Source organism: Balaenoptera borealis (assembly GCF_965194805.1).
Source record: "Balaenoptera borealis genome assembly, chromosome: 4".
Lineage (NCBI taxonomy): Eukaryota > Metazoa > Chordata > Mammalia > Artiodactyla > Balaenopteridae > Balaenoptera > Balaenoptera borealis.
The window spans coordinates 86,616,254-86,628,512 of record NC_138861.1 but is presented as its reverse complement, the minus strand read 5'-3'; the positions used below and the strand labels follow the sequence as shown (position 1 = coordinate 86,628,512).

Sequence of the window (12,259 nt, the reverse complement as noted above, 5' to 3'; positions counted from 1 at the left end):
CTGGATTTGTAAAGGATTTAAGGTGATGGCTTCCCAGTGGAAAGAGGTGATTGCACCCCGTTGTTCTTTTAACCTCACTCTGAAGACTGATAGGTTAGCTAAGTAAAGAGGTTGGAAGCAAAGCCCTGCCGCCCAGCCCTGCCACACACTAACATTGAGACTTTGTGTGCAAAACTAGCCTCTCTTTGCCTCAGTTTCTGGATCCCTAAAATGGGCACAAGAGCAGCTCATTACAAAAAGCCTAGTTGTGAAAAGTAAATAGGCTAATGTCCTAAAACAGTACCTGGCAGAAAATAGCACTTACAAAATGTTAGCCATTATTAATTCTTTACAAAGAGTGAATAAAGTGAGGAATGAACTCTAAAAAATTAATAGTTTAATCTTTAATGGTTAGTTGTTATGTGGAATTATGTACCAGACACAGATAAAAGACCTTGGGAGCCAGAGAGAAAGACACGTTAACGTTTTATTTACGTTTGCTACTATTCATCTCATGATATAGGTTCAGATTTTCTCAGAAAATAACATCAGTTCCTACAGTAAAGTATTTCTCAACTTTTTCTTTATCATCTCCCCTCTAAGGAGAAATATTAATTTTAATTTAGCTGATTGAATTAATTTTAATTCAATGTAATTTTTTCCTATGGAGAAAAATTAAATACTAAAGAAAATAAGATTTTGTTTAGGATTGAGTTTTGGAGGGCCACAAACCATTGTAACAGCCAAGATGTTTTTGGTCCCCAAGAACCAATTTTCACCCTTTTGGAGGCTCTGTCACCTGCATTGAGAATGTATGCTATAGTAATTTATTGTCTTTGGAAAGACCAAGTTTCATTTTTTAAACAAAAAGTATCTGTAATCACTTTTATTAAAAACTATATGGTGACTGTGCAGAATAATTTGCTATTTGAAATTAATATCTCTCTCTTCCTAATAGATGAGAAGGGATTTACAGCACTGGGACAGTGCTCTACAGCTGGCAAAACGTTTAGCCCCAGACCAAATACCGTTTATTTCAAAAGAATATGCTATTCAGCTTGAATTCACGTAAGTACTTGTCTTTTATATGTTTCAGTCAGTATCTAATTATTGAATATCTTCAATTCTAAACTGCTGTTCATTATAAGGCCATTGATTTAATAATTAAATCCATTGATTTAATAATTGCTTCTTAGGTGGAAAAAGCCATGTTAATTATACATCAGAAAGTGTTTTATTCTAACTAATGATGTCTTATCCATGTATTTATCCACTTGCATTTTCAGCATCAAAGTCAAGTTTGGGTGTAAGCCTTTTCTATATTTAGAGTCTGAATATTATTTTGAATCACATTTGGCCAACAACAGTTACACATAAACATTGGGGTGACTCTGCTTTTCTTAACCTATGCCCATGACCTTGACCTCTTTGAACACTTGGAGGATTTGCAGTGTGATTTCAAGGCACGGCGAAAAATACCAGGCTTTGTTCTACAACTTCTATTTGCTTAAATTTGTACTTTTTCTTTTGTAAATTGAATTGCACATGGATAAAAATTCAACAGTTAATGTTGAAAATCAAGCCAGAAACTTTTCACAGGTGGATATGTAGTGCTTGAATAATAATCCTTCATGATGCGTGATGAATAGGCTTCACAGATCTTTCCTACCTTTGAAAATGCCATAATCTATTCTGAGAGATTTAGAATTTTCTAGTGCTGTTAATTGCTAGATGGTCTTAACTGTCAGTAGTCTTAATCGACAGACTATACATTTTTATTTCAATGCTGCATAAAAGTGTAATTTTAGAGGCATTCAAGATCCAACTGTAAGATCACCCTCAGCCATGGTTAATGCCACTAATGCAGATACCTGCAGAGACAAAAAATGAATAATTCATTTGCAAATATAAGTTCACAGGTATATGTGCAATGGCAGTTACATCACAACTGGACAATTCCTTTTGACATTTATTATAGGATACATTCCAATTTCAAAAACTATAAAATGGGGAAAATACTGTTTTTTGAACAAAGAAAATATGGTTCTAGCATTTAAAAAAAACATTTTTATATAGTTCCACTTTGTTTTCTATAGACTTTAGATTCATTGAGAATGTTGACAGATAATAGTTGTAGAAATTATTCCATCAAAAGTATTCTTTCATTTCTAACCAAGATACCTTATTTAAAATTTTCCATTTTGCAAATAAAAACTTTTTGGAGATTTTATTTGTTCTTAGTCAACCTTGATCTAAATTTGGCACATTTCTGCCTCTTATACAGTTAATCCATATGTTGAAAAGGTCAAATAGGAATCTTAGTACATAACACAACGGACAAGGCCCTCCGTGTCTGTCCTGAGAGTAACTGGGTCTTAGAGTAAAGAGAAAAGGGTCATTACACTGGGAGATGACCCACCATCTCCTGTCAGAGCACAAACACCCAAGTAAGCCCTGGAACCATCTAGAAAACTTCCATTGTCTCTTCTTTCAGGAGAATCAAAGTTTTTGTAGCAGACCCTCAAAAACTGTCTCGTTACAGTCAGATGAGCTGAGCCAGTTGAAAGCCTGTGATGTTGTTGATATTTTTTAACCCTTTCTGCTTGACACTTCACCGTGAAGCCACCAATTCCCAAAACTTTCACTGCTATTTCTGTGCTGACCCCTGGACCCTGATCTAGATACACAACCCAGCCCCCCAAATCAGGAGACTTTCCCTTGTGATAATAGTAATGAACTAAGTATATCTCATCATCATCCGATATCCCAGTAGCCACCAGCTGCTGATTTTGATGCTAAGGTCCTAGGCCTGTGCTCAGTTCCATCAGTCTGTTTTATTCTGCATCCAAGACATTGATTAGATCAAAGCAGGACCAGTCTGTCACCTGTGGGAGGGATTTAGCTCCCCAGTCTGGCACTAGAATAATGAGCTAGATCCACATGAGAGTTCCAAAATAATAATAAAGTGAGTGAACTAAAATACCATAAAAATAAAGTGAGAGTTCCAAAGTCTTTATTTAGCATCTCCTAACTGGGTTTGCCCAAGGAAAACCTCAGGTTCCTGAAGGAGGAACCATCAGGAGACATCTCTAGCTGTGTTGATGTAATTGGGTCCAAATATTAGAAATTCCCACCTAGGAACACTGCTGACTGTGAAGCCCTGGGCTGTCCAAAACAAAGTTCTCAATCGGCTTCTCTTCCAGAAAATTCCTTGTAACCAACAGATGAGGAAACTGAGTGAGACTGAGAGAGGTTGAATAACGGGTCTAAGCTGATAAGGTGGAGCTCAAATAATGCCATTTTCAGAGCTGGTTAATTTATTATGGAGGAGATGATTTCTCAGAGGACAGTGGATCTCCAAATGGATCTTAAGCAAATCACTGATCCATTCTGTTCCAAGCAATAAAAATGAATTGAGGTAATAAATATGACTTCTAGATATGCAGATCCACGTTAGCATTGGTCATGGGAATAGGGAGTGGTATGATTTATTTCACGTATAATACTTCTTATCAGAATAAGAACCAGGGCCCCTAATACTGTCATCCCCAATGTTTTCCTTCATTTCTACCCAGGTTCTCTCAATACATATTGTACTTATAAATATTGGGTGTTTGGAAAAAACATTCTTTTTTATGGTCACATGATTGTCTTTAGTGCCCCAAAGGAGATAATTAAGCAAAAGTGACCCATAAAATTTAATGCACCTCTCCAAAATGCCTAGCATACTACAAAGTTAGTACCTTACAGTCTTCGCACGGTCTAAAGAGTCATGTACCAAAATGTTCATTGCAGCTCTGTTTACAATAAATATTTTTAAAGTAGCAAAATAATGGACTGCACTTGAAAGAATGCATGGATAAATGTTGTATATCACAACTTTTATGTGCGTAAGCAATTCAGTGACAGCTGATCTTTTAAATCTTGTATATGTAAATAAGATACTTAAATGTGTATTAAAATCCCCTTTTTTTTTTCAGGGGTGATTATGTAAATGCTTTGGCTCATTATGAGAAAGGAATAACAGGTGATAATAAGGTAACCTTGAATAAAGATAAGATATGCATAATTACCTTTGGGTTTATTGTTAGTTTCCTTTAAAAAATAATCTTATTTGCATTGTATTGATTCCCTATATAGCAGGTGAGCCTTTTTCCAGTTCATTAACAGCTTTGCAAGGATATGGTTAAATCATTTTAAAACACTTAGAACTCTTAAAAACTGAAGTTGACAATATTTTTGTCAGTCTGAAAAAGCTATGTTTTCCATTACACCCTAATTATGAGCTTCATATTAAGGTTGGGAGTAAGATTTTTATCCCTTCCCAGTTACAGGCTAGCTATGATTTTCATAAAGCTGTTCCTTTTACTCTTAAAAAGTTTCAATAACCACTTTGAAAGTGAATTCCCAGTCCATAAAAGTTTGTTCTGCCATTTCATTCCTTATGCTGTATCTTTTATGATGAACCTGGTAAGCATGTACTTTACCCACCATTCCAGTCCATTCTCCCGTCCCAGACAATCCCAGAATTTTAGCTCAAGAAGCTAAATTTTGTGATAAAAATTGATGTTTTTTTTTTTTTTAAATTGATATTTTTAAGTTAGGTGATGTCAAGATTGAAAATCTTTTTCTTTTCTATATTATATCTAGCATTTTATTACAAAAGTAATACAATTTCAGTATAGTCAATTTGAAAAATCACCAAAGTATGTTAACCTGCAAAGTGAGAGTCCAACGTTCTCTCCTCCATCCATACTCCTTAATGGTAACCACTGTTCATGATTTTATATATTTCCATCCAGAATCTCTGCTAAGCATACAGATATGTATATAATAGGGATTTTTACTAAAAATGAAATCATTCACTTCCATTCATTCAGCAAAGATCAACTGAGAATCCATTCTGTGAAAAGCAGCATTTTGCTTTATGGTCTTTCCAAATCAATACATTATGAATGTTTTAATTTTTTAAGAGCTCCTAAAATTTCGTTGTTTGGATGTACCATGGTTTTTTCATCCACCCCCTTATTGATTATATTGTAGTTGGGGTTTTGTTTCTATCAAAAACACCACAGGGAATATTCTACCTAGTATATATATCTTTAGCTACTTAAAATAGTATTTCTGCAGGATATATTCTTTCAGGTGAAATTTCTAGGTCATAAAACGTGTGCTTTTAATTTTTTATACTGCTAGATTGCTCTCCAAAAGAACTTGTAGTAATTCATCCAGCTGTTAGTTGTGTAGGAAAGTGTCTGTTTCCCTCACATTTTCAACACTACCAATCTCTACCAATTTGATCAGCCAAAAAAAAGAGGTTATTTCATTTTACTTTGTGTGTGTTTGATTATTAGTGAAGTCAAGCATGTTTTATTTATTTATTGGCCAATTGTATGTTTTTTTATGAATTGCCTGATTATATCCTTTGTTCATTATCTCTTGGGGTTTTGACATTTTCTTTGTTTGGCTGCATCTATTTAAGTTCGTCCTTAATTGTGTTATTAAAGACAGTCACCACTAGTCACATGTGGCCATTTAAGTTATTTAAAATTAAATAAAATATAAAATTCAGTTCCTCTATCACAAAATAAATAAAGGTTTTTATGTTTCATCAGGCCTAGTAGAGAAATTTTCAGTTTGATAAATATTTTCTCTCTTAATGTTATTCATACATAGCATTTATGCTATGTGCCCAGTATATTTCCTCTCACATAAAATTTTATACCAAGAAGACATACAAAGAGATGCAAGGTATTACGACAAAGGGGCAGTAAAAATTTGGTCTTGAGCACAAAAGGTCTAGACTTCTAAAGAAAAAAATATAACTTTACAACAGGTGATTTTTAAAAAAAGACTCAATGTTATTTCAAAATCTTGAGATTTGCCAGAAAAGGATTAATGAAAGTAAACCATAACCTTTGGGCTCATTTTAGATTTAAATTGTTTGGCTAGAATACATCATTTTAAGTTAGGGTCTGATTCATTAGTTATTTGCCTTCTAATTTCAGGAACATGATGAGGTATGTCTGGCTGGCGTGGCCCAGATGTCCATAAGAATGGGAGACATCCGCCGAGGGGTTAGCCTAGCCCTCAAGCACCCCAGCAGGGTCCTTAAAAGAGACTGTGGAGCCATACTGGAGAATATGAAGGTGGACTTTTCTGTGAATAAATATTCATGTGGTCTCATACATAATAAATTTAGTATTTTGACAATCTCATATTATTTTAGCAATTTTCAGAAGCAGCTCAACTCTATGAAAAAGGTCTCTACTATGACAAAGCAGCATCTGTTTACATCCGCTGTAAGAATTGGTAAGAAATTGCTAAAATTTGTTCTGAGCAGGTGTGGAAATGAATGTGTGTCGATGATCCCCCCACTGGTTTTCTTGCTGCTCCTCCCAGCTGTACAACTATTGCCTCTATCTGGGCCTTCCTTCCATCTCCTCTTTTTCTTTTTAGATGAGTTCACATTAATGGTTTCTTTTCCAAAGAACAGCACATTTCCTTGGTTTAATATGGGGAAATACCTGATCAGATAAATTGCTAGAATAAAAAAGCCCTATTGTCCCCAAAGAGTTAATGAACTAACCTTCATTTTCCCACAGAGGGTGGGCTAGTGGGGTTGGGGGCCGGAGAAAGAGCATTTTTTTTTTTTTTTTTGCCAGCCGTCATATAAAACTATTCATAAATATTTTCCAAAATGAAAATAGGTTTACCAAAAAAATTAAATCTTTTACCTATAGGAGGCCAAGATTTTTTAAAGATCACAATAACTGTTTTTTGAATCCTAAAAACTAATATCTGATTGTAGGAAGTTACTTTTAGAGCAAATGTAGTGCTGATATTATTCTCCTAAACCTACCTTTCTAGGGCAAAAGTTGGTGAACTTCTGCCTCATGTTTCTTCTCCAAAGATTCACTTGCAGTATGCCAAAGCTAAAGAAGCAGATGGAAGGTTTGTACAATTTCTCAATTTTATACAAATTTAAAAGAATGTTTTATAAATTAACTATTGATATTTGCAACCCTCTAAGAAAGGCAAAGCACAGAAAGACAGAAAATATCTTTACTCCTCACCTGGCTTGAAGTGCCAGACTATTAAATTTTTCCCACACTTTTATATACCTCAGTCAATCCTTTATGTATTCATATATGGACTAAAATCTCATTTTTACTTGAGGGTTAAATATTAGAAGTTGAAATTTTGATATAATATGGCATGAAAATGAAGTTAGGCAATAGTCATTTTATTAAGGACGATAACTTACAGATGCAGAGGAAAAGAATACTGTTTAAGCCATAAAACAGTATTAAAATATAGCAATGGATAGTTGGTATCCTGAATATACAGATATTTCCTGGAACTTTAATACAAGAAACTCAAAGGCACTAGGAGGAAATGGGCTAAAGACAAGGAAGAAATACAGTTATGAAATTATATTTTATGCAAACGTGAAAAAGTTCTATCTCACTAACAGTAATTAAATTAAAGCAAACAGTATATCATTTTAACTTATCATATTGGGAAAAGATTTATTTTAAACTAATAACCATATTGTCAAAAAGCACTTGTTTTACATGACTGATGAGACTGTAAATTTCTAAAGCCTTTAGAAAATTGTTTAGCGATATGTATTAAGAGATTTTTAAAGGTTACTTCCTTCTACTTTTAGAAAAGTACCCTTAAGAAAGAGATATACACTAAATGTCTTGTTAAAATGCAAAGAGCTAGAGAGCTCATGGGGACTGAACAGAAGTCTTGAGCTCCATCTAGAGGTCAACACACAATGATTTTATATATCACTGTTAAGCTATATCTCTAATTGTGAAAAATTCCTTATTTTCTGTTTTCTAAAATAAGCCTGTATTACTATTATAATCTTTCCACTCTAACAAAAACAATAAAATGTAAAAAAATTGTATATATATGGTTCAGATGAGAAAACGGTAAAATTGGTATTTTACTGTTAGTTTATCAAACCTCTGAAAAGTACATATTTTAGTGAAATGGTTCCTGGTATTCTTTCTGATAAAAAATGAAGAAGTTCAAGAAAAATAAGCAACCACTGTCAATAAAAAAGTGTCCCAAACGTTTATTGACATTTTTCCCCCAAATGTGACAGTGTTAAGAAAGTTTGTCTGAAATAAGTATCTCTTATAGATACAAAGAAGCTGTTGTGGCTTATGAGAACGCAAAACAGTGGAACAGCGTGATCCGCATCTACCTGGACCACCTCAACAATCCAGAAAAGGCCGTCAGTGTTGTCAGGGAAACCCAGTCCCTGGATGGAGCCAAGATGGTAGCCCGGTAACATAACGCATTAATAGTTTTGGACTTCCAAAAACTAACCTTAAAAGAGAGCCCCCGCTTCCTCTTATCAAATAAATCAATTCAAATGGAATACTTATTCTGTTTTTTGGGTTTTTTTTTTTTAATTATATCTAAGTGTTTAAAATCAAAGGCTCTTTGTTGTGGTCAACGTATGAGAGTATGTTTTCCAAATATAAACACATGGTACAGAACTGCAGTTTACCAAATACATTTTTACTTTTAAATGGTTTCTCCTGGTTGAAAAAGATCTTATTTTGTAAATGACAAACTTCTTTTAAATGAGTCAAGTTCATTAAAGTACTTTGTTTCAGGTTTTTTCTACAGCTAGGTGACTACGGGTCTGCCATCCAGTTTCTTGTTATGTCCAAATGTAATAATGAAGCTTTCACACTGGCTCAGCAGCACAACAAAATGGAAATCTATGCGGACATTATTGGTAAATATCGTTGTTTTCCCTAATTCCTCTTAAAGACTTTATCAGAGGAACACTTTGACTCTTATGGTCTAATGATCAGATTTGTATATCCACAAGGACATGCACACACACCATTTATACACAGACACACACACCAGCTATATGTTACTTGTTAGATTTCAAGATCCCTACTATACCTTAAAGATGAGATGGAATTATAAGACCATTTTCAAAAATTAAGGTGTTTGGGGTGACTTCCGCGAGAGGCCAGATTTCCCAAATCCTGCTACTGCTCAAGGAACCTGGTAAAGCAAGGTTCCAAGATGAAGGTAATAGGAAATGCAGAATGATTTTTGAAAAAGTAAATGTTTTCATAAATTTTTTAAATTGAGTTATAAATTAAGAATATATGATATGGTTTTTAAAGATTTTGAAAGTACAAAAGAAAATTTTATATTCTGAGAATACCGGCTTATAGGTTTTCTTCCTATGTTTGTAATTAGTCTTAGAAATTACTGAAATAATTTTCAGATTTTTCACTTCATGGGCCATGTATAACATTATTTGTGGTGTGATTTTTCTTCTTTTTTTCCTTTTTTATTGTGGTAAAATATACATAACGTAAATTTACCATTTCAACCATTTTTAAGTGTACAGTTTGGTTGCATTAAGTACATTCGCATTGTTGTGCAACTATCACCACATCCATCTCCAGAACTTTTTCATCATCCTAAACTAAAACTATATACCCATTAAACAATAGCTCCCATTCCCCTCACCTCCCAGCCTCGTAACCACTGTTCTACTTTCTGTCGCTAAGATTTTGACTATTCGTGGTACCTTTTATAAGTGGAATTATAATATTTGTCCTGTTATGTTATTTCGTTTTTTTACAACTCACAAAATGACCATAAGAACTGTTGGTGGGGTTCACGAGAAGATTTTTGTTTCAGTCTTCAAGGGAAGTAATAGGTAAAAGCATCTTCTAATATCTTAGGAAGTCATTCAGGTAATTGGAGAAAATAAAGAGCTAAAGAAAAAAAGGAAATACAGATAAAAGCAACATTACAAATATTAATGTTTAACATGACAGATGACATTTCTGTCCTAACAATTGCAAATCATCATTGCACTAAAGCATTTAAGGTTTTCTAATTTCAGAAGGATGTGGCTTATCCTAAATCATACACACACACATACATATACACACATATGCCCTCCCACTCCCAAAACATAACACACACTTTTCTTCACCTTTCTTTACTCCCTTCTTTTATAAACTCCATATCTGCCTTGGTCTGGAGACACGGAGCTGTTCTTATACTTTGGTGCCCTACTGGGCCTCCAACTCCCATGGGTAAATGTAAACAATGAATTGGAATTCCAGCAGCTTTGGGGTCTTCTGTGCTTAATATGTTTAAGCCTGTAAAAGAAAAACAGAAAAGGAACTTCCCTGGTGGTTAAGACTCCACGCTCCCAATGCAGGGGGCCCGGGTTTGATCCCTGGTCAAGACACTAGACCCCGCATCCCACAACTAAGATCCAGCGCAGCCAAATAAAAATAAATAAATAAATAAATAAATATTTTTTTTAAAAAAGGAAAAACAGTAATTATCTTTAAATAGCATCTGTTGTCCCTTTGAGTATCATCTCCCTTGTCTGACAAATACATACAGACTATTGTTTAAACTGGGCATTGGAGAAAGGAGATGGATTACATTTGCATTATGGTTAACTTTGCTCCTGATTGTTCCGAAACCCTAGGGAAATCCTGGATTGTTCCTTGTTTTAGGAAATAAGATTGAGACTCTTAAAGAAAGATAAAAGTCACTAAGGGTAATGTCAAACCATAACCCAGCTTCTCACAAAGCGTCATAACTTCCTCTCCTGATTGTTATTTAGAGCGAAAAGAAGATGGAACAGAGTTGATATGTGGGGTTATTATGGTGAACGTGTTTTGTGATGAAAAAGACACTGATAATAATATTTGCTGTGAAAAGGTTTTCATCACCTCTTTTTAGATCACCTGTTTTTAGATCCTATTTTTAGATTAGCAATAAGAGGTAAACAAGTTTTGCTTAAATATTTTACTCAATGAATTTCTGTTGTAGGTTCTGAAGACACTACTAATGAGGACTATCAAAGCATTGCCTTATATTTCGAAGGAGAAAAAAGACATTTTCAGGCTGGAAAATTCTTCTTGCTGTGTGGCCAGTATTCACGAGTGAGTATTTGCCAAGAAAACATACTTTGGACTCCATAGGAATGATCAGATAAAATAAATAATGATATTATTAAAATAATGATAATCATTAAAATAACGATATTATTTTAAGTAATATCTTAAAATATATTACGCTCCCAGACACCCAGATTTGAAGTCTCAGAGTCAGCCTTAAACTCTTCCCCTCTCTCCCACACCCAGTCACATTCTGCCTTCGTAACCTCTCTCACAGCTCTCTCTTTTTCGTTCTACCTCCATGTAATCCAAACCTGGGTCACCTCGCTTTAGATTATGGCAATGGTTTCCTATTTTCCTTGTTTTTAGCTTCTCTGTCTATAACTCATTCTTCATTTTGTTCCCCAAATGGTACTAACTTTGACTGACAAAGAGCCCTTAAAGCAGGGGTTACGGTGTTCAAGCAATGGACGTAAACAAGTGAAGCTGCAGGGTCAGGCTGTGCACTCACTGAGTGACAGGGCAGGGACTGCTGGACGGGACGCGATTCGTCTGAAGGGAACAGCTGCTGCTCACCTCCAAAAAAGTGTTGCCATTCAGGAGTTTGGGCCTACTAGCTCAGATCATAGGATTTTTCACAAGAAACACAAGTCTGGGTCAATATTAAAATATAGGCCCAGATATTTGTATAACATCTCACTGGCCAAAGAAACATGTCTGTGTGTGAATTCAGCCTTCAGGCCATCAATTTGCTGTTCTGGCCTCTTAGTTACTGAGTCTAAACTCCTTAGCTGGCACTCAAGAGAATTTCCGCAACTGACCAACCAGCCTGAACGTCCCAATCTGGCATCTAGCTTTTGCCGCTGAAGAATCCTACGCTCCCGCTAGCCTTTTCCCGTCCCTGTTCTCCACCTGGGTTCCTCTCTGCCCTCTTCCCCACCTTCCACAGACCTGTTCATCTTCAAGTCCTTTTCTTCTGTGTTATCTTCAAGATCATCCTCACGTCTAATCATCTTTTCTTCTTCAGATCACCTATAAAGCCAACTGGCAATACTGCCCATTTGCCTCTGAAACTTTTATAACTTTAAACGTCTTCATAGGTGTGGTGGTGTGGCATTCAGGAGTTAGACAACTATGGCTTAAAATAATTGATTATAATAATTATATTTTCATCACATCACATAGATCTCTCCAGTTAGATTGTACGTGATACAAAGAGACGGCCTGGTATTTTCCATAGCATCTAGCACAGTCTCATATACAGAGCAGCAAGTTGTCAGTAAATATTTGTTGAGTGAATAAATGAATGAAAATAATTAAATCTTCCTACTGAAAGAGGGCACATTTTTCATTCT

The 12,259-nt window shown here is 35.0% G+C and overlaps 1 protein-coding gene across 12 annotated transcripts in view; it reads left to right on the top strand.

Moving 5' to 3' along the window:
- Positions 1-12,259, top strand: part of KLHL5 (kelch like family member 5) — a 187,984-nt gene that overhangs the window by 152,639 nt on the left and 23,086 nt on the right. For all 12 annotated transcript variants that reach the window (XR_014244094.1, XM_082390390.1, XM_082390380.1 and 9 more), the window contains 8 exons: positions 938-1,047; positions 3,960-4,017; positions 5,988-6,128; positions 6,209-6,291; positions 6,850-6,933; positions 8,140-8,286; positions 8,622-8,746; positions 10,837-10,949. Coding sequence is in view for 11 of the 12 variants with exons in the window: in XM_082390390.1 (XP_082246516.1) it covers positions 938-1,047; positions 3,960-4,017; positions 5,988-6,128; positions 6,209-6,291; positions 6,850-6,933; positions 8,140-8,286; positions 8,622-8,746; positions 10,837-10,949 (861 nt within the window). In the remaining variant the exon portion in view is untranslated. The remainder of the gene's footprint in view (positions 1-937; positions 1,048-3,959; positions 4,018-5,987; positions 6,129-6,208; positions 6,292-6,849; positions 6,934-8,139; positions 8,287-8,621; positions 8,747-10,836; positions 10,950-12,259) is intronic.